Source organism: Elephantulus edwardii, unplaced genomic scaffold, assembly GCF_000299155.1.
Source record: "Elephantulus edwardii isolate Elephantulus edwardi_28Jun2011 unplaced genomic scaffold, EleEdw1.0 scaffold00209, whole genome shotgun sequence".
NCBI classification, from domain to species: domain Eukaryota; kingdom Metazoa; phylum Chordata; class Mammalia; order Macroscelidea; family Macroscelididae; genus Elephantulus; species Elephantulus edwardii.
This window is the reverse complement of record NW_006399959.1, coordinates 4,117,990-4,140,304: the sequence shown is the minus strand read 5'-3', so window position 1 is coordinate 4,140,304 and position 22,315 is coordinate 4,117,990. Positions and strand designations below refer to the sequence as shown.

The window sequence follows — 22,315 nt, the reverse complement described above, 5'->3', positions numbered from 1 at the left end:
AAAGATTCTTTCATTGTTTTACAAACCCTCCCCCAGGTCCCCTCCACCATGCAGCCCTCGCTCTAGTCTCCTGTGATGACAGAAATACCCAGTTACATCTGTGTGTGTGTGTATTGTCAAATGGGATCTGACTAGTGCAGGAGGAGATTGTCCCTCCTTCTCCAGCAGAGCATTTGGTGGATTCGAACCATGCACCTCTGGGATTGCAGTGCAGCTTCTTGCCACTAGGCCATCAGAGCTCCCCCAGTTTGGTTTTTCAGAGGGATTGCTGATCCTAGGGTAGTGTAAGAGAGGCCTAGTGTTGAGAAGCTGTGCTGCATTCCCAAAGGCATGTGGCTCAAATCCACCAGCTGCTCTGAGGCACAAAGGTGGGCATTCTCCTCGCCTGTGATTTATCATATTACAGCTGCTGGGGTCAGCTATGTGTCACGACTGACTCCACAACATGAAACCACCACAGCGACAAACCTTATAGGAGCTACTGGTGGGTTCCAATGATTGACCTTTCAGTTCAACTGCTGTGCCTCCAGAATTCACTTGTGGGGGCTGGGGAGGCGTTTGATCATGCTCTGCCCAGTGTGGGGTGAGCTCTTCTAATCCACCAGTCCCAATGAGAGCTTCTCCTTGGCCCCACTCGCAGCCGTATCCAGGCTCCCCAGAAAGCTGCATCCCTGAATAACTGACCTCACCGACGGGAATCCCATCTGGGGCACCACAAAGCAAACTCCCATCTGCAGAGCATGAACCCCATCTGCCCACACCTGGCATGGTGTTATTTTTCGTGCCATTGAGTCATCTTCATCGTGACCCCACATACAGCTGATTGGTACCTTTCTAGCCAGCCCAGCCTCTCAGTCACTGTGTCAGCCCACCTTGCCCAGGGTCTTTCTCTTTGGGGATGACCCTGGACTTCACCAAGCTGATAGTAAAGTCCCTTTCTTCAAGAACATGCCCCTCCTGATCACATGCCCCAAGTGTGTGGGACAAGGCTAACCAACTGTCCTTCTAAAGAGCACTCTTGTTTCACTTCTCCTGAGACAAGCTTGTTCTTTTGTCAGTCCATGGTATACTTGACATTCACCGCTAATACCACAATTCAAAGGCATCAATTCTGCCTTGGTGTTGTTTTATTAGCCGTCCAATTTTCACAAACATATGAAGCAACTGAACATTACCCTGGCTGGGGCAGTTTTAAACGGCTGTCCCTGCTCTTCAGCACTTCAAAGAGATCCTTAACAGCAGATTTGCCCAACTCAGTACATGGCTGCTATTCCCACGAATGTTGACAGTGGATACACCTTGGCATAATCAGCTTCACCGCACATCCATTTTTGTAGGCCTGATGCCAAGGGGGCAGAGTGGATAAGGGCACCGCCTCTCCAGCTCCCTAAACCTGCTCACTCGCTATTTTGTCTAAAACACCGATAATAGCCCAGCCTCTCCTGCTCCCCCTCTTGTCAGGTCAGAGACGTAGCTTTCTCCCACGACCCTCCCTGCACGTGGCCAGGAAGGGCTTCCCCTCGGAACCTCTCCTTCCTCCGCCTCCTTCTCCTGCAGCTGGCGCCCTACGGCGCCCCTCCGCTTCCTCTTCCCTCGCCCTCCAGCGCTTGGCCCGGGAGGCCGCTCGGCTTCTGTGTGGAAGTTATTGCACTTGAAATGTCCAGGAGCTGCCGGGAAGCCGCACAGACCTCAGTGCCCCCCAAGTCAAGGTGCTGAAGATGTTGAGAACCACGTGCGCCAGGTGGAGCCCGGCGCGCAGTCCGAGGAGCCGCAAGGGGCGCCGGCGAGGCGGGCGCGGGGCGGCCGGGGACCCCCGCGGGGAGGGAAGCTGCGCTGAGGCTCCAGTTTCCGCCAGCTTCCCAGACTTATGTGGCCGCAGGGTCCTGGGGAGGTGGGGGTGGGGGCGACTACCGCAGCCACGGCCACTGGGCTGATTCTGGAAAAGCAGAAGCGTGCCCGCCGCGAGGGTACCCGGAGCCGGGATCCGAAAGAGAAACCGGGGGCGGGCGCGGGAGATGCCTGGCTTCGCACTTGGAAGGGCCGCCAGCGGGGCCCCGAGTCCAGTGGGCCTTGAAGATCAGGCTACTTCTCCTGCCCCAAGGCTGTGAGTTTTCAGGGTGCGTCCTCCTTGCCCCGCCCACTTGGAGAAGGGGGGCCGCCCGCGCGCAGGTCCGGTTTGAACCCCGAATCCGGACTCCTGCAGCTCTCTCCTACGTCCTCTACACTTGTGCGACCCCGGCCCGCACCGGGACACCACCCAGAGCGGCGTGCGCCCTTCTCATACATAGGTCGAGAATCCCAGGAGCTACCCTCTCCGCGTCTCGCTGCCTTGGCCCAGGTCCCCTACCCCTGTCCTCCCTCAGGGCGGCACCTTGGGCCCCTCTCTCGTCTGGCCATGCGTCCATGCGCATCGGGACCTGTGGCCCGGCTCTTGGTGCTGCTGCTCGCGCTGCTGCCGCGCCGGGCGCGCGCTCGGGAGCCCTCAGCGCAGGACGTGAGCTTGGGCGTGGTGAGTGGGGCAGCCTGCTGGCGGTCGGAGGAGAGCCTGAATAAGGCTAGGGCTCGACGTTGGGGTGGGGAGTTCTCCGTGGTCAGAAATGTTAGCTTTCGCAGGAAAACTGGGTTCTAGGACAGCTAGGTTTGGGGAACCGACTCCAGTGTCCCAAGAATCGCTGGAGAAGTAGTCAAGGGACTTGGATTCCTGAGTCCAGTATGGATTCCGAAATCGGAAGAGGAGCTGGGATGGGGAGCTGTGGATCAGGACGAAACAAAGGCTGAGAAATCCGGGCTGGAGGGGCGAGGCTTTCAAGCAGAGAGTGGGGCAGGGATGAACCCCCATCGGGCCTCACTTGTCCTATCCAACCCCTAGGACTGGTTGACCCGCTATGGCTACCTGCCGCAGCCCGACCCGGCCCAGGCGCAGCTCCAGAGCCTCGAGAAACTGCGGAATGCCATTAAGGTCATGCAGCGCTTTGCGGGGCTGCCTGAGACCGGCCGCATGGGTAGGTCATCCTGCTCCCCACCTTCTCTCCGCTTCCAGCCTGGGCGCCTCAACCCGGGCCTGTGTAAGGGGGGGATACCCTGCCCTCTGCTCCAAGCCTGGGTGCCTCAAAGCGCCGTGAATCAAGGGGGCCGCACAGTTCTGTACTCCTGTCTGGACACTTCAATTCAGGTCTATATAAGAGAAGCTAACAGCCCTCTACTCCCAGCCTGGGCGCCTCAATCCAGGCCTGTGTAAGGAGGGGCTACACAGCCCTCTGCTCCTTGCTTGGGCGCCTCAAGGCTCCCTGAATCAAGGGGGCTGCACAGCTACTGTCAGGCCCCAGCTGGGGAGCATCCCAGATGTTCCTGGCTTGATAAATTCAGTAAAACCTGCAAATCTACATGTGTAAGGTGGAAACCTGTCAGAGGAGGAGAAACCCCCATATTTTCCACTAAAATGAATGCTAGAAGAGTAGCACTCCCCTGGCAAAGGCAGAAGACTTGGAAAACTCCCCAGGACCCGTCCCCCCACCCCCCAGGTCTCTCTGTGGTTCCTCGTGCTTGGGACAGTACAAAGATGAAAGCATTCTAGACAGAGGGAAACCCCCAACCACACAGACCTGTTCTCTTAAAAACTTCTCGTGACCCTATAGGACAAGGAAGGAGTTCTGGTGGCTTGTGTGGTTGTTAGGTGCTGTCGAGTTGAGTATGATTCACAGGGACACTATAAACAACAGATTGGAATGCTGTCCTGTCCTGTGCCATCCTTATCATCTCTGAGACATTTGAGCTCTTTGCTGCAGTCACCATGTCAATCCTAATGGTTGAGGGTCTTCCTCTCTTTCACTGACCCTCCACCCTTTCCAAGGAATAGCCTCTCCTAGCAGCGTGTCCAAAGTACAAGAGATGAAGCTTTGCCATTGTTGCCTCCAAGGAGCACTCTGGCTCCACCTTTTCCAGAACATATTTTTAGCAGTCCATGGGATATTCAGTACTGTTCTCCAACACCATAACTCAAAGACATCAATTCTTCTGTCATCCTTATTCATTATCCAGCTCTCAGATGCATAGCAAGTAATAGAAAAGACCATGACTTGAATCATGCACACCTTATTCTTCAAACTGACATCATTGCTCTTCAGTATTTTGGAAAGATCCCTGACAGCAGACTTGCCCAAAGCAATACATCTTTTTAACTCCTGACAGCTGATACCAAGAGTTGATTGTGGATCCAAGTAAGATGAAATTGACAGTTTTCAATCCTTTTTTCATCTATCATAATGTTGCCTGTTGACCCAGTGGTAAGGACATTTATTTTCTTGATGTTGAGATACAATCCATGCTTTATCTTTTATCTTTTGCAGCAGCTGCTACAGGCCCTCCTGACTTTTGGCAAGCAAGGTTGTATCATCTGCAAAATGCAGATTGTTGATCAATTTTCTGATCCTAATGCCACATTCTTCTTCACAGAATCCAGCTAAACAAAGTATTTGCGCTGCATACAGATTAAATAAGTATGGAAAAAGGATACATCTTTGACCCACACTCTTCCTTATTTCAAACCATACAGTGTTTCCTTGTTCTGTTTGGACAATAGCTTTTTGGTAAGGAATCTCACCACCTGCATTAATGTACATGTTCAAATGCACTGACTGCTCCTCAGAAGAAAATGACAGTCTCCTCCCATGTGAGTTACTGCCTCTGAAAACCTACTGAAGGCTCTGTTGTGAGCTTGTTCTGCCTTGAAGGTACACAACACAACATCTGTTCCAACTTGATGGACTCTATGGCACACAAGAAGTCACTCTAAGTGGTCTGCTTCTGTAAGGATGACAGTCTACGAAACAGTCCTATTCTGGCCCACAGGGTCACTGTGAGTGACATCATGGCTGTTGTTACATGCCATCAAGTCCACTGTGACTCATAGCACCCCTATGCACAACAGCTCTGAACCCTCCTTTGTTCTGAGCCAACCTCACAGTCTCTGACACACCTGCTCCTATTAACCTAGTCACTATATTGGTCTATTTCATCCAAGATCTTCCTCTCCTGGGTTGTCCTTCCACTCTTCCAAACATGGTGTCCTTCTCCAAGGACTGGTGGTACTTGTTGGCTGCGTGCCTAAAGTATATAAGGTGGAGTCTCAAATCCTTGGATCCAAGGAACAGCTTGGTTTCACATTCTCCAGGACAGAGCTGTTTGTTCTCTTGGTGGTCAATACTATGTTCAGTGTTCCCCAGCACCACAATGCAAAGGTATCAATTCTTTTGTCATCCTTGGTCATTGTCCCAGTTTTTGATACATAGCAAGTAACTGTGAAAACCTTGACCCGGATCAAGGACAATTTAGTCTCTAGAATGACATTGCTCTTTGGCACTATGGAGAGGTCCCTGACAGCAGACTTCCCCAGTACAATTCGTCTTTTGACTTCATCATGATTGATGGCGACTAGATTGAGTTTGTGGATAGCTTCAGTTTGCTTGGCTCTAAAGTCAACATTCTTGAAGTTAAAAGACTGCTGCCAGAGATCTCTCCAATGTACTGAAGAGCAACGATGTCAGTCCGGAGACTAAAGTGCACCTGATAAAGGCCATGGTCTTTGCAATTACTTGCTATGCAACAGAGAGCTGGACAATGACTAGGGATGATAGAAGGAGAGTTGATGCCTTTGAGCTCTGGTGTTGGAGAAGAGTATTGAATATACCATGGACTGCTAGGAAAACAAACAAGTTTGTCCTGGAGAGGTGAAGCCAGGCTACTCCTTGGAGGCAAGGATTCTGAAGCTTCGTCTGACATACTTTGGACATGCTGCAAGGTGGGATCAGTCCTGCTTGGGAGTTTGGAGGGACAGTGCAGGAGAGGAAGACCCTCGATGAGATGGATTGATTCAGTCACTGGGGTAATGGGGATAGGTGGTCAGAGATAAGATTGGCTCAGGATAGATCAGGATTTAGGGCTGTTGTACATAGGGTTGCTATGAGTTGCAGGTGACTTGATGGCACATAACAACAACAAGTGTCAAGAGTATTGATTGTGAAACTAAGTAAGAGTGAGATAGTGATGGTTTGGGTTATTTATTTATTTATTTATTTTTTAAAATCTCATTGCTTACCCCCCCACTTCCCAACCCTCCCTACAGATGCAAGGACATTGGCCACCATGCACAAGCCTCGCTGTTCCTTGCCCGATGTGATGGGGGTAGCTGGACTTGTCCGCCGCCGCCGCCGCTATGCTTTGAGTGGTAGCGTGTGGAAGAAGCGGACCCTGACTTGGAGGTAGGTCCTGGTACCAGCCCTCCATCTGGACCTGCCCTTAAAGCCCTGGTCTTCCCCCAGCCCCATCTACCTGGCTGGACCTGCCTGCAGTGCCCCAGCCTTCCTCCAGGCCCCTCCACCTGTATCTGCCCGCAGAGCCCTGATCTTTCCCCAAGCTCCTCCACCTGCATTTGCCTGCAGAGCCCAGTCTTCTTCCAGATGCCTCCATCCACACCTGCCTGCAGGACCCCAGCGTTCCCCCAGCCCCTTCCACCTACATCAGCTGCAGGCCCTTGCCTTCCCCCAGGGCCCTGACCTCCCCCCAGGTCTTTCCACTTGCATCTGCTTGCAGGGTCTCTAGCCTTCCCCCAGACCCCTCCACCTGCATCTGCCCGCAGGACCCTGGCCTCCCCCAGCCTCCTCCACCTGCATCTACCTACAGGGCCCCTGGCCTTTCCCTAGACCCCTCCAACCAACCCTGCCAGCCTTCTCCCTCCACCCCCACCTCCACCCTTTCCCCCACAGCTGTCCTCAGAGCCCGGCCTTCCCAAAGCCTTCCTCTCTCTCCCCAGGGTACATTCCTTCCCTCAGCGCTCCCAGCTGAACCAGGACACTGTCCGAACCCTCATGCAATACGCCCTGAATGCCTGGGGCGTTGAGTCAGGCCTCAAGTTCCAGGAGCTGGGGCCTCAGGACCCTGAACCCGACATTCTCATCGACTTTGCCCGGGCCTACCACCAAGACAGTTACCCCTTCGATGGACTGGGAGGCACCCTGGCCCATGCTTTCTTTCCTGGGGAGCACCCCATTTCTGGGGACACACACTTCGATGATGAGGAAGCCTGGACTTATGGCTCAAGAGGTATAGCTTCCTTTCTCTGAGAGAACCTCTCCACTGTCTGTCCGTCCTTGAGAGTCGAGTTTCTATTATCTTTCTTAATGAGACTCTATTAGTTGCACTTTGTTCCTTATGCAAAGAGATATTTCTTTAAAAATTTTCTGTTAGGCTCTATTTTGTTGTGGTTGAGAATATAACACAGCAGAACGTAACTTTAATTTAACAGTTTCTACGTGACCTGGTCAGCAATTGTGGTTACATGCTCCGAGTTGTGCAACCACCATGTCTTCCTTTTTCTGAGTGGTTCTCCCTGCCCTGTACGGCACCTGTTGAGTCTTCCCAGTTACTGATGCCACTTTGATCTTATTTAGATAGGTCTTAAAGGAATACAGTGCTCAAGGGAGACATTCTTTTCTAGTTAAGCTAAGCTATTGTGTGGCAGCTCTGGTGGTCTAGTGATAAAGAGCTGCACTGACAACCCAAAATGGCACATAGTTCAAATCCACCAGCTGTTCCACAGGAAAGATGGGCTATCAAGTTGTGAAATTTACTGCCTCTGAAAGTTTTCTGGAGGGGTCAGCTATGAGTTGGTTCTGACGCAACAGAACTTAACATCAAAAACATTGTTTAGTTTATGAGATGACTACAAGGGGGTAGTTCTGATCAAAAGTTTAGAGGTGTTTTGAGGGCAGTTGTTTCAGGAGTTTGTCCAGCCTCCATGAATCCATAAAGTCTGGATTCCATGAGAATTTGAAATTCACTTCTACAGTTTTCCTTTTTTGATTTGGATTCCTCCATGGAATCTTTGGTCAAAGTAGAACAGAAATTTCATGTCTCAAAGTTACAGAGGCTAGAAGTCTGCATTCATGGTGTCAGTAAGGCTGTGTTCTCTCTGAAGACGCTAGGACTTCCCCCTTATCTTCCTCAGTGGGTGGTGGTGGTGGTGTTCGGTGCCACATCTGAACCTTTCCTGTCCTGCCCCATCCCCACTGATCCGCTCGAGGCCATTGTTACAGTTACTGTATCAGTTCATCTATTTGAGGGTCATCCTCTCTTTCTCTCACCCTCTATCTTTCCCACCATGATGTTCCTTCTCAAGGCCTGGACTCTCCTGACAACATACCCAAAGTATGTGAGATGAAGTTTCACCATGTTCACCCCTAAGGGAGCAGCCTGTTTGCATTTCCTTCCTGGCTCGCAGCTGCAGAGAATGTGGTTGTCGGGTGGTCCTCTTTCCTTCTCATCCGTCTGCTTCTCTTTTATAAGTACACACTTGGATTGGATTAGGATCCATCCTGCTCCAGGATGACTTTATGCTAATTTAATGAACAGGATAACATCTTCAAGAACCCCTTTTCAACAAAGCCACATTCACAGGTGGGATGTGAGGCTGCAGTATGCCTTTTTTTTTTTTTAGGGGGAATGGCAAGTTAATCCAGAACAGAGACTTAACTTGTACCTAAATGCCCCAGGGTGGTGTGAATTATTTATGCTGGTAAGCTGAGCAAATCATTCCAGCAACTAGATTCCATGAAGAAGAATGTGGTATCAGTATCGGAGGAATACTCCTCAACAACTACTTTATGCAAATACTATAACCTAAGTTGCTGAAAATGAAGAGGACTTGAAACACTTGCTGCAGAGGATCAAAGAATAAAACTTTCAGTGTGGAAACATCTGAACATCAAGAAAACAAAAATCTTCACCACTGGATCAGTAGATGATATCATGATCGTTGGAGAGAAGCTTGGCATTGTTAATGATTTCATGTTACTTGGATCCATAATTAACTTTGGTACCAACAGTCAAGAAAGCAAAAGATGTTTGTAATGAGAAAATTACTATCAAGGACCCCTCCAAAGTACTACAGAGCAAGAATGATGTTAGATTGAAGACTAAGCTGCGCCTGATCCAGGCCATGGGCTTTTCGGTTACTTGCTATGCATGTGAGAGTTACACATTATGTAAGGGTGACAAAAGAATTGATGCCTCTGTGTTGTGTGGTGCTGGAGAAGAGCACTGAATATTTATAGACTGACTGAAGAGCAAACAAATGTATCTTGGAGAAAGTGAAACCACAGTGCTCCTTGTAGGCTAGGTTGGTGAAACCTCATCTCACATACTTTGGGCATGTTTGGAGTGGTCAGTCCCTGGAGAAAGACATCAGGCTTGGAAAAGTGGAACTTAGCAATGAAGAGGAAGACCTTCAACCGGGGGGATTGACAGTGCCTGTAACTGTGGGCTCAAGAATATCAGAGATGGTGAGGATGGCACAGGATAGGGCAGGGTTCAGGTCACTTGTTCAGAGGATCACTATGAGTTGTGGTCCACTCGACAGCACCTAACAACAATGCTAACCTGGGAGCTCTGATGACCTAGTGGTAAGGATTTATGCTGTCAATCCAAAGGCACATGGTTCAAATCCACAGCTGCTCCTTGGAAGAAATATAGACAGTCTTCTTCTGTGTGATTTTATAGCCTCTAAAAATCTACTGGAGGGTTAGCCATGAGTTGATTCTGACTCAATGGCATATAACAACTAACCTAAAGGTCACTATTTCAAATCTACCCACTGGTGTTTAAGCAAAAAAATAAAAAATGCCCACCAATTGCTTTTGTGACAAGACAGCCAGAGAAGCCTACAGAACTTCTCCCTGGGGCTGCCACGTGTGGAGATCAACAACAAAAGCTTTCTGGTGTTTTTAAATCCTGTGGCTCTCTTTGAGTTGGGGGATGAGGATTTGAAAAACAGGAAAACACATCTCAGATATCTCAGTTCAGTAGCTGAGTCAGGGTGACCTGCAGTTACCACACAGGTTGGCAGGAACCACAGCAGGGGAAGTCCCTGAGCTTGTGGGTGTGCCAGAAAGACACTCGGACCAAGATCTCAGGAGAGGGGTTTCCTGGAGAGGCCCCCCTGTTCATCCAGCAAATCAGTCCTGAGGGCCAGCTCTGTCCCAGAGGCTGCAGGGTTTGGGGACCAGTGGTGTAAGAATACTTCAATCCACGAGCTGGCCACACTGAAGTAAGTGAGGCATGAGAAGAGCCACTGAACTGAGAAACAGCCCAGAGAAGGAGACAGACAAAAATATGGTGCTGACCCTCAAAATTATTGTTGAGATGATCTTTGTATCTTTTTAAAAAAATTTTTATTACAAAGTTTAAATATGTTCTTTCCCACAAAAGATCCTTCCCATTTCAGTCATCCCCTCACCCATCAAATTGTGCGACCCTTTGATTAACAACTCCCTGCCCACCCATCCTCACCCCTCTGCTTCCACCCTCCCTCCCTTTGGGTCCTCATACTTATTCTACAATAATGATTTTATACAGTATTTGTCTTTGTGGGACTGAGTTGGTTCACTCTGCATAATGATCTCCAGTCCCTCCAAAGTTAAATAGTAATTTACAAAATCATTGCTCCTGCGTGCTACGTAGTATTCTGTTGTGTGAATGTACCACAGCTTCTGAATCCATTTGTTTGTTGTTGAACATCTGGGCTGTTTCCATATCCTTGCAATGGTGAATAATGCTGCTATAAATATTGGTGTGCAAGTCTCCATTTGCACCTCCATTCTTATTTTCTCAGGGTATGTTCCAAGCAGTGGAATAGCTGGGTCATATGAAATTTCTTTGTTCAGCTTTTTGAGGAAGCGCTAAACTGCCTTCCAGAGTGGTTGTACTTGATCTTTATATCTTAAACAAAAATATACTCCCTGAAGTCTTAAGACCAAACGGTAATTTATCTTAACTAGTAAGGTACATCTGCTCTTTGAAGAACATTTGGTAGATATCTGAGATCAAACTGACAGCTGTTTCTTGAAAGGTTTGGTAGGAAGCTCAAGGCTGTGGATTGACAGCAGTGGGAGAGACGGAGGGTGGTGACAGCACACAGCTGTGAAACCGATGTATGTTCTGCTTGGATATATGCTCAAAGACCACAAAAAAGTGGAATACCTTTTACATACATGTTGTTGTTATGTGACGTCTTGTCACTTGTGACTCATAGCAATCCTATGTACAACAGCCCTAAATCTTGCTCTATCCTGTGCCAATTGCACTGCCTCTGACACAAACATCCTGATTACCCCAGTCACTGAATCAGTCCATCTCATAGAGGGCCTTCCCCTCTTGCGCCGTATGTCCCTCTCCAAGCATGATGTCCTTCTCCAAGGACCAGTCCCTCCTTACAACATGTCCAAAGTATGTCAGATGAAGCCCCAGAATCCTTGCCTCCAAGGAGCAGCCTGGTTTAACCCTCTCAGGATTATCTGTTTGTTTTCTTGGCAGTCCATGGTACATTCAATACTCTTCTCCAGCACCACAGCTCATAGGCATCAATTCTCCTTCTATCCTTCCTAGTCATTGTCCAACTCTCTGATGCATAACAAGTGATTGCAAAGACCATGGCATATATCAGATGCACCTTAGTTTCCAGAGTGACACCATTGCTCTTCAGTGCTCCAGAGAGGTCCCTAACAGCAGACTTTCCCATTGCAATACGCTTTTTTGATTTCCTGGCTGCTGGTGCCAAGAGTGTTGACCTTGGAGCCAAGCAGACTAAAGTTAACAATCTCAGTCTCTTCACCATCCATCCTGATGCTGCCATTTGGTCCAGTGGTGAGAATCTTTGTCTTCTTGACATTGAACCTCAATCCATACTGAAGGCTGCAGTCCCTGACCCTCTGCAGCAAGCATTTCAGGTCGTCCTTGGTTCATATGTATATATATGTACACACATACACACACTTGGACAAGGAATCAGTCCCCAGAACAGAGCAAGGAAACCGTGGAAGATTCAAAATTAGGAAGGGGATGCATGTGTCCTATCTCCATACCTTTTCAATCTGTATGCGGAACAGATTATTTGGGAGGCTGGACTTTATGTGGAGGAGTGTGGCATCAGGATTGGAAGAAGACTCATCAACAACCTACATTATGCAGATGGCACAATTTTGCTTGCTGAAACTGAGGAGAACCAGAAGCATTTGCTGCAAGTCAAGAACTGTAGTCTTTAATATGGATTAAATTGCTGCAAGTCAAGAACTGTAGTCTTTAATATGGATTAAAGCTCAACATCAAGAAGACAAATATTCTCACAACTGGGTCAATTGACAGCACCATGATGGATGGAGAAGGGATTGAGGTTGTTAACAATTTCACCTTGCTCATCTACACAATAAACATTCTTGGCACCAGCAGCCAGGAAAACAAAAGAGGAATTGCACTGGGGAAGTCTGCTGTCAGTGACCTCTTCCAAGTTCTAAAGAGTAATGATGTCAGTCTAAAGTCTAAGATGTGCATGATCCAGGCCATGATCTTGCATCAGAGAGCTTGACAGTGACTAAGGAAGACAGAAGGAAAATTGATGCCTTTGAGTTGTGATGCTGGAGAAGAGTATTGAACATACTATGGCCCACCAAGAGAACAAACAGTTCTGTCCCCTGGAGAGGGTGAAATAAAGTTTCTCTTTGGAGGCTAGGATATTAAAGCCCTGTCTCATATAGTTTGGCCATGTAGCCATGAGGGACAAGTCCTTGGAGAAGAACATCATATTTGGAAGGGTGGAGGGACAGTTCAAAAGAGAAGATGAGATAGATTGACACAATACCTGGGGTAATGGGCTAGGTGTGGCAGAGTCAGTGAGACTGGCTTAGGACAGGGCAGAGTTCAGAGCTGTTGTACCTAGGATCACTATGAATTGTAGGTGACTTGATGGCACATAACAACTATATATATACTGACTCTGACACATAGGCAGGAATGGCATCTGCTTCCTAAACAAAATGTCTCCAGAAAATCTATGAACTTTGATAAATGCCTATAGTTACAGAAAGGCTTCAGGCCTTTTGTTCATGGGGTTGCTATGGGTTGTGCTTGACTCAAAGGCAGTCAACAACAACATTTATGTAGTAGTATGGTGTTGAGAGGTAGACCATAGAATGTGCTGCTGTTAGTGGAATTGGTTGTTTCTCACCCCTAGAGGTTTTCAGACTGTGATTTTGGAAACCTGCTGTGATAATTTCCTTCTGAGGCATCTTTGGGTTTGTGTGAATCACCAATAATCTGGCTATTAGTCCATCACTTAACTGTTTGCACTGCACCTAGGGAGGCCTCTACACGATAGCAGGTCTCATGTTACCAAGGGCCTTGAGGACTGTGGGTGAGTTTGGACTACAGTGTTTGGAGGACGGTGGGGAGCTGTCCCAGGGGTTTGTGTTCTAGAAACATCACTAGATGCAGTAAGGACCAGGCAGGGGTGGAGAGGCAAGCAGCGATGAGCATTGATGAGCAGCAGTGAGCATTGATGAGCAGCGATGAGCATTGGTGAGCAATGATGAGCACTGATGAATATTTAGGAGCAGTGATGAGCATTGAGGAGCTGCGATGAGCAACGATGAGCAGCGATGAGCATTGAGGAGCAGCAATGAGCATTGATGAACAACGATGAACATTGATAAGCAACGATGAGCATTTTTGAGCATTGATGAGCAGTGATAAGCATTGAGGAGCAGCAGTGAGCAGTGATGAGCAGTGATGAACAACGATGAGCATTGATGAGCAACAATGAGCATTGATGAGCAGTAATGAGCTTTGAGGAGCTGCAGTGAGCAGTGATGAGCAGCCATGCAGAAGCAGCAGCGACTCAGGAGGGAAGAGGGGTTGGATGGTGGAGCTGTGGGAAGTTAGGATGAGCACAGGCTGGAATCTGATTGGCTTATAAGGCCAGGGGAGTTGAAGGAGGGCACATGTTGTTCGGGCTTCCACTTACACCCTGTAGGATGGTGTCCTGCAAATGCGGCTGGATTGAATGGGTTTGGGAAAGGCAGTGACGAGTGCTGGTCCACGTTGTGGATGTTAGCACAGATGGTGCACAGGCAGTGGGACATCAGGTTCCCCAAAAGCATGGTGGAAACTCATGAAAATAGAGGGTTTTAAAAAAATTTATTGTTTTCTTAAAATTATTTTTTCTGTGTACCATCAAATCGTATCTGACTGGTACAAGAGGAGATTGTCCCTCCTCCAGCACAGCATCTGGAGGATTTGAACTGCACACATCTGAGATTGCAGTGCAGCTTCTTGCCACTAGGTCACCAGAGCTCACTACAAATGATTTCTTGGGTGTGTTCTCAGAGGCAAGGAAACAGAGAGGACAGAGCAGTTGTCTCAGCGGAGGAGAGCATAAGCAGCCCCAAATCTAGTCCCATCTGGAGGGAAGGGGCCTTGGTCCCACGGTGCCACAAAGGACTGCTAAGTGGTGGTCCAAACCCACTCAACAGAAGGGCATGGTGGACTCCAGCTCTGTAGAGCACAGTTCTTCCTGAAGCTGGTGGAATTGCCAGCAGCTGGACCCAGTGACTGAAGATTTGCTCCGTTCTGGTGGGAGGCAGGCCAGCCCTGTCTCACCTACTTGTTAGCTGTGGACTTTGGGGTGAAAGGGAACGACCTGGGTGAAGAGGCAGTGGAGACACTAGAGACCAGACCCTGGAGGGGCACTGGCATGAAAATGTGGAGTTTGAAGCTGTTCTGTAAGGCAGAGCTTCTGCTTGTTAAGTGACTTACTTAACCTAAATGGCTTCAGTTTTCCCATCTGAGAAGGGGATGATGGCAGTATTTTTTTTTTTAATTTTTTTTTTTATAAGCTGGGGTTTTGAGTCAATGAGTAATTCACCTGGCCTGACAGAAATTATCAGGGCCTAGCCTGGTTGCAGATTTCTGAAACAGAGACAGATGGGGCTCCCACGGTTCCTGGGGGTGGAGGCGGGGGGATTGTGGACTGTTCAGAGCTATGGGGAACCCTGCAATTGAAGGAGATGACAGCAGTAGCAGAGAAGTCAGCTGAGACAGAAAAAGACCAACGTGAATGGGGATCAGAAGCAAGAGAGAAGGAGGATGTGGTCAGTAGTAGCGAGAGCAGAAACAGATCCAGTAAGTGACACAGGCCTGGATTTGGTCACAAGGAGGCTCGATGACCTTAATGCCTGTAGGCTCGGTGGATGGGGAAGAATCAGACCACAATGGCGTTAGGAATGAGAGGAAGTGAAGACTGAGCTTACAGGATCCTAGAACTTGGCAGTGGAAGGAGGAGAGGGAGATAGGTGTGTGGGTGGGAGAGGGACAGGAGGCAGTCCAAGCAGTGTTTTAGGATGAGGGTGTCTTGAACCCTGTGGGGTGCTGGATGAGCCAATAGAAAGAATGTGGTAGTGGATAAAGGAGAGAGAAATGGATAGATGGATGAATGAATGTTATTGGGAGGAAGGCTGGACAAATGGATGGTGAGTGGATGGATGGGTAGCTGAATGAATTGGTGGCTGGCGGGATTGGAGGGATGGGAAAGTAGATAAACAGGTTTAGAAGAAATGCTTATTGGGTGAGTAAATAGGTAGAGTGAATGGATGGGTAGATGGGTGAGTAAACTGGACAAGTAGATGGACAGGTGAATGGATAGACTGATGAGTGGATGGCTGCATAGGTGGGAAGGTAAAAGGGTGGATGGATAGGTGGGTAAGTAGAAGTATTAAGTGAACAGATGAATGATTGGATGGGTGGATGGATGGGTGGTGGATAAGTGGGTGGGTGGATGGATGACAGGGTCGGAGATAATAGGTAGGTAGTGTGGGTGTACAGAGATTGAGTGGATAGGTAGGAGGGTGAGTGGATGGGTAGATGGATGAATGGATGGATTAAATAAGTGGATCACTGGATGAATGGGAGAGTGGATGGCTTGGATGGGTATATGAGAAGGTAAGGGAATGGATAGATTAGATGAATGAATGGATGATGGGTGAATGGGTGAGAGGATGAATGGCTGTCGGGGTGGATGGGACTTTTTCTCCGAGGAGGTGAGGAAGGCAGGGAACAGGATAGATAGGAGGCAGGAGTTGAACATGGAGAAATGTGTTACATGTGTCTGGTGGGTTGGAAGTTGCAGATTATATCTGATGGCCTGTTCTGATGAAACAGGAAGTCTATTTGTCAGCATTAGCCATTTGAAAATGGTGGTAGGGAGCAGCTAGTGTGGGATAGTAGACTGAGGTGAGCCTAGATTTGAGACTAGAAGGAGATGACAAGGTTTCAGCCTTCTGGGGGCTCTGGCCAGCATGAGAGGAGGCACCCAGGTCCACTCTAGACTGCCCTTGGGCCTCCCATTAGGTGAGATTGTCAGTTGTGTAATTTCTTACAGCTACATAGCGTGAGAGGGTGCAGGGAAGGAATGCATGACCCAAGTCCAGTTCGGCTGGTGCACCCAAAAGTGAGGACTGTGTGCAGAGGGAAATAGGTGGCTATGTGGTCTGCTAGAGCTAGACATCACTGGAGGAAGAAATCTCAGGCCACAAAGAGAACCAGTAAGTTACGCAAGGTGAGCAAGAACATGTGGAGTCATTGCCAACAGGCCACCTGGCCGGTTCCCGGTACTGCCACCAAGTCCCCTCTCTGCGCCTCCCTCTCCTTGCCTGTAAATGGGGGCTGAGGCAGAGATAATGGGAGGATGAGCTCATATTATGACTTAGCCCAGTGTCCCAACGTCCACTCTGGCAGCCGTGAGGAGCTGAGGGGAATCAGCTTCGTGTATTTCCTTCAAATCCACTCTGCTCCCCTAGCACTGGTGGGAGAGCTCCTGTGTCCCATAGGGGCAGCCTGGCTCTGTCTCTGGCTCAGTCTCTTCTCAGGCTGGGAGCCGAGAGGCCAGAGGTAGAGCCAGCAGGAGGTATTGCTGAGGGCCTGGGTCCCCAGGGAAGAGCCTGTTGTGGTTGATGAGGCTGGGGGAGCCCGGCCAGGAGGCTGTGGCTTGTGAAAGGCTGCTGAGGCAGCTGATAATGCATTCAGTGTAGAGAGGGAAGGAAGGGAGTGGAAGATGGGGGAGGGGCATGATGAAGGGATGGGAGGGTCTGGGCAGTTGAGGTCTAGGACCTTCCTGGGAGAGGGGATTGAGAAGGATGTGGGAAGGACAGGGATTTGGCCAGGCTTCACTAGGAGGCATCCACAGAGGTCACTTTTCCTGAGATAGTGAGATAGGGCTAGATCTATATAAGGCCACCCCACCCTTTCTTTGTTCACATGTTTCCTCCTGCCCACTTCACTTCCCTGCCCCACTGAGACCCATTGGGTCACCATGAGCCTCTTGAGAACTCAAACTCTGGACTGTGGAGTCAGAACCAATTCCTAGCTACCCCTCCATTGGACTTCTGAGGCGCTAAATCACATGGGAAGAGATTGTCCGTGTTTCTCTTAATGATAGATTTTAAAAAAAAAATTAAATTTATTATTAATTTCGGTAAAAATTTACAGAGAGGATTTCCATTCATTCATTGTTGCACTTTTCTCCCCTCCCAACTCTCCCCCCAGTACACTACCCTCTTGGAAAAGTAAAAGACAAATTCTTTCATTGTTTTACAAACCCTCCCCCAGGTCCACTCCACTATGCAGCCTTCACTCTAGACACCTGTCATGACAAAAATACCTAATCACATATCCCTTTTAAACAGTTTTCTCCCTCATCTGTTTCAATGCAGTATACATTATTGAACCCATCTTTCTCAATCTCTCCCCAACCCTGATGTTTTACAACAGTCGCACCATGCAGTCTTTGTCTTTTTGTGAGTGAGATACTTCACTCAGCATAATGGCCTCCAGGGTCACCCATTCATTTTGAATAATATTGCATGAATTCCTTGTTTTTCAGTGCAGCATAGTATTCCATTGTGTGAATATACCACAGCTTCTCTATCCATTCATTTGTTGATGGGCACTTAGGTTGTTTCCAACTCCTTGCTATTGTGAACAAAGCTGCAGTAAACATGGGTGTGCATATAACTGCTTGGATGTCAGTTAATGGTCTCTTTGGGATATATTCCCAGTAGTGGAATTATTGGGTCAAATGGTATATCTATTTGTAACTTTTTGAGAAAGTGCCATACCGCCTTCCACAGTGGTTGCACCATTTTAAACTCCCACCAACAATGAATAAGGGTTCCAGTTTCTCCACAAACTCGCCAGTATTTGTTGCTTGCTGTTATGTTAAATTTTGCTATTCTGTCTGGGGTGAGATGATATCTCATAGTTGTTTTAATTTGCATCTCTCTTAGAGCTAGGGATTTTGAACATTTCTCCATGTGTTTGTTGGCCGTCTGAATGTCTTCTTCGGTGAAGTGTCTGTTCATATCCTGTGCCCATTTTTCTACTGGATTATTTACCTTTATCTTGTTGTGGTGTTAATGATAGATTCTAAGTGCCAGAGAGAGGCTTGATCTTTGGGTTAGCAGCAAAACGCCCTAAAGTTTTTATATTCATTCAATAAATTAATTCATTCATTTGTTCAGAGTGAGTGAGTCAGTGAATGCATGACCGCTGAAGTGTCCCAGGGATGCATGAGCGGAGGCTAGGCTGTTCCTGACCACCTGTCCCCAGTGTGGCCCCAACCAGCTGCTCTTCTCTCCCTCCCTAGATGGTGAGGGGACAGACCTCTTTGCTGTGGCTGTCCATGAGTTTGGCCACGCCCTGGGCCTGGGCCACTCCTCAGCACCCGACTCCATTATGAGGCCTTTCTACCAGGGCACAGTGGGCCACCCCAGCAAGTACCGGCTGCCCCATGATGACCGCGATGGGCTGCAGCAACTCTACGGTATGCGTGGGGGATGGGTGGGCCACTGGCTGCAGGTGGACCTCTGAGCTGCAGCAGGGCCCATGGAACCCCAGCTCCTCGGCTCTCCCTGCAGGCAAAGGACCCCACACCCCACACCTGGAGCCCACCAGAAAGCCCTTGGCCCCTCCTCCACAGCCTAGTCTGCTGCCCCCGGACAGGTGAGTCCTTCCCTCTCCTGGTTGTATGATGTCAGCTCCCTATCATTATCGCTGGCCCAGTGACACAAGGTGGGGGGCAGTCAGAGTCACAGCCTCATGGGACAATCTTGAAAGGAAATGAGGAGACCAGGAGCCCCTAACCCCTCTCTGCTCACTGACCCTTTGCTTCCATAGCCCTTCGTCCCCTGTGCCTGATCGTTGTGATGGCAATTTTGATGCTATTGCCAACATCCGAGGTGAAACCTTCTTCTTCAAAGGTGAGTGATTTGGGCAGAAATGGTGGCAAGATGGTCTTGCACCTGTGGGGCATCCTGGTCAGGGAACTTTTGGTACTAAAACCACGGGGTACTAAGCAAACCAGGATCCTCCAGTCACCCTGCTCGACTTGTCCTTCACCCAGGTGAGTTCCCCATTGCCCACGTAGAGGAGCCACATCTCATCTTAGCCACACATTTTGGGGAAGATAATCCCCCAAATCAGACCTGGGGAAGTGGGCGGAGGGTTTCAAGGTCTATATTTGTCCCCATTGCCCACGTAGAGGAGCCACATCTCGTCTTAGCCACACATTTTGGGGAAAATAATCCCCCAAATCAGACCTGGGGAAGTGGGCGGAGGGTTTCAAGGTCTATATTTGTTCCCATTCCAAAGAAGGGTGACCTAACAGAGTGTAGAAACTATAGAACAATATCGTTGATTTCACATGCAAGCAAGATTATCCAAAAATGACTGGACTAGCACATCAGCAGAGAACTGCCAGAAGTCCAGGCTGGGTTTAGAAGGGGTCGTGGTACTAGGGATATTGTAGCTGATGTTAGATGGATCTTAGCTGAAAGCAGGGAATACCAGAGGAATGTCTATCTGTGTTTCATTGATTATGCAAAGGTGTTTGACTGTGTGGATCATAACAAACTGTGGCTGACTCCAAGAATGTGAATCCCAGAACACTTGATCGTGCTAATGCAAAACCTATACTTGAACCAAGAGGCAGTCATCAGAACAGAGCAAGGAAACACTGCATGGTTCAAAATTGGGAAGAGCGTATGCCAGGGATGTGTCCTGTCCCCATACCTTTTCAACATGTATGCAGAACAGATTATCCGGGAGGCTGGGCTCTATGAGGAGAATTGTGGTGTCAGGATTGGTGGACGATCTATGAACAATCTGCGTTATGCAGATGACACAACCCTGCTTGCTGAAACTGAGGAGGACCTGAAGCGCTTTCTGCAGAGGGTCAAGGACTGCAGCCTCCAATATGGATCGAGGTCAAGAAGACAAAGATTCTCACCACTGGAAGCATCAGGATGGATGGTGAAGAAATTGAGACTGTTTACAGCTTTAGTTTGCTTGGCTCCACAGTCAACACTCTCGGCACTAGTAGCCAGGAAATTAAAAGGCGCATTGCCATGGGAAAGTCTGCTCTTAGGGACCTCTCCAAAGTACTGAAGAGCAATGGTGTCTCTCTGGAGACTAAGGTGTGTCTGATACAGGCCATGGTCTTTGCTATCACTTGCTATGCATCAGATAGTTGGACAGCGACTAAGGAGGATAGAAGGAGAATTGATGCCTTTGAGCTGTGGTGCTGGAGAAGAGTATTGAGGGTGCCATGGACTGCTAGGAAAACAAACAGATTCATCCTGGAAAGGGTTAAACTGGTTGGTTCCTTTGAGGCAAGGATTCTGAGGCTCCATCTAACATACTTTGGACATGCTGTAAGGAGAGACCAGTCCTTGGAGAAGGACATCATGCTTGGGAGGGTGGAGGGACACCGCAGGAGGGGACGGCCCTCTATGAGGTGGATTGATTCAGTGACTGGGGAAATTGGGATGGGTGTATCAGAGACAGTGCGATTGGCACAGGAAAGAGCAGAGTTTAGGGCTGTTTAGGGCTACAAGCGACTCAACGGCACATAACAACAACAACAACAAATCAGACCAGTTGCTGTCAGGTGGCTTCGGTCTCAGCACGGAAACGAGCACCCAGACTTGCCTTTCGCTTTCATAATAGATTGTCAGGCCTTTCCTCCAAGTGACTGCATAAACTGGGATGTGTGTGTGTGTGTGTGTGTGTGTGTGTGTGTGTGTATGGGACTTGCTGACTCTGGCTTCACGCTGTGGCCCCAGTGCTACCTCTTCTTCCTCCAAGGCCCCTGGTTCTGGCGTGTCCAGCCCTCGGGACAGCTGGTGTCCCCCAGACCTGCGCGCCTGCACCGTTTCTGGGAGGGGCTGCCCGCTCAGGTGAAGGTCATCCAGGCTGCATACACCCGACACCAGGATGGCCGCATCCTCCTCTTCAGCGGTGAGTGATGGGATGAGCCGGTGTTGGGGGCACGTAGGAGCATCCCCCTGACCCGCTGTTGTCTCCTGCCAGGCTCCCGGTTCTGGGTGTTTAAGGACCGGCGTCTGGAAGGCTCTGCACTGCCGCTGACCCAGCTTGGGCTGCCCGCGGGCGAGCAGGTGGACGCCGTGTTCTCGTGGCCGCTGAATGGGAAGACCTACCTGGTCCGCGGCCAGCAGTACTGGCGGTTTGACGAGGCTGCGGCCAGTCCGGACCCTGGCTACCCGCGCTCCCTCAGCCTCTGGGAGGGGGCGCCCCTCGCCCCCGACGACGTCACCATCAGCAACGCAGGTGAGGGCGCAGGGGTCCCTGCGGAGTGGCTGGGATCTCTGCATCTGGGGCTCGGAGGCAATCCTGGGGAGCTCGGGGTAGCCCTTGAGAGACTCAGGTGGGAAGGAGGGCCTGAAGTGGGCAGAACCTTTTAAGTGTCCCCTTGGCCCGCAGGTGACACCTACTTCTTCAAGGGCGTCCATTACTGGCGCTTTGCCAAGGGCAGCGTCGTGGCCGATCCGGACTCCCCCCGCCCCATGGGGCCTAAGTGGCTGGACTGCCCAGCCCCCAGCGGTGACACCCCCAAAGCGCCCTCCAGGCCAGAAGCTTGCAACTGTCATTGTGAGATAAATCAGGCCGCGGGCCCCCCGCTGCTGCGTCTCCTGCTGCCCCCCCTGGCCCTGCTGGTGTGGGGCGCCTTGTCTTGCTGAAGGGAGAGGAGAATCTCCTGCTGCTGCGCTTGGCTCGTCGTTTGTTTCCAGGGTTGGGGCACGGAGGGCTCCGGGCCTGGAGGTTGGGAGACTGCGGAGGGGCGCCCCCAAACCCGAGGCTTCAGTGTGCCTGCGCACAGGACACCCCTTCCCTGCTCGTGAGCTTCCCCTGTTGCACCAGCTGTCCTGGGACCTGCCACCAGGGGGCGGGACCTAGTGAACGCGGGACAGCAGGTGCGTGATGGCAGGTGGCCACCAGGGGGCACTGCGGAGGCGCGGCCTCAGCCCTGCTCCTTTCTCCTGAGCAGTCAGGGAGAAGGCAGGTCTAGGTGGGGCCGAGGCCTGACCTGGGACCTGGGACCTCTGTGGGCCGCAGAGAGACTCCGCAGGGACTTTCTTTCCCC

General features: G+C 49.9%; 1 protein-coding gene across 1 annotated transcript in view; it reads left to right on the top strand.

Moving 5' to 3' along the window:
• MMP25 (matrix metallopeptidase 25) overlaps positions 1 to 21,911 on the top strand; it is a 54,591-nt gene extending 32,680 nt beyond the window's left edge. Inside the window, exons 3-14 of the mRNA XM_006897494.1 lie at positions 1,558 to 1,783; positions 1,880 to 2,063; positions 2,364 to 2,509; positions 2,870 to 3,002; positions 6,122 to 6,257; positions 6,809 to 7,098; positions 18,521 to 18,697; positions 18,792 to 18,876; positions 19,051 to 19,133; positions 21,019 to 21,171; positions 21,244 to 21,501; positions 21,655 to 21,911. Of these exons, the coding sequence (XP_006897556.1) occupies positions 1,558 to 1,783; positions 1,880 to 2,063; positions 2,364 to 2,509; positions 2,870 to 3,002; positions 6,122 to 6,257; positions 6,809 to 7,098; positions 18,521 to 18,697; positions 18,792 to 18,876; positions 19,051 to 19,133; positions 21,019 to 21,171; positions 21,244 to 21,501; positions 21,655 to 21,911 (2,128 nt within the window). The remainder of the gene's footprint in view (positions 1 to 1,557; positions 1,784 to 1,879; positions 2,064 to 2,363; positions 2,510 to 2,869; positions 3,003 to 6,121; positions 6,258 to 6,808; positions 7,099 to 18,520; positions 18,698 to 18,791; positions 18,877 to 19,050; positions 19,134 to 21,018; positions 21,172 to 21,243; positions 21,502 to 21,654) is intronic.
• The last annotated feature ends 404 nt before the right edge of the window (positions 21,912 to 22,315 follow it).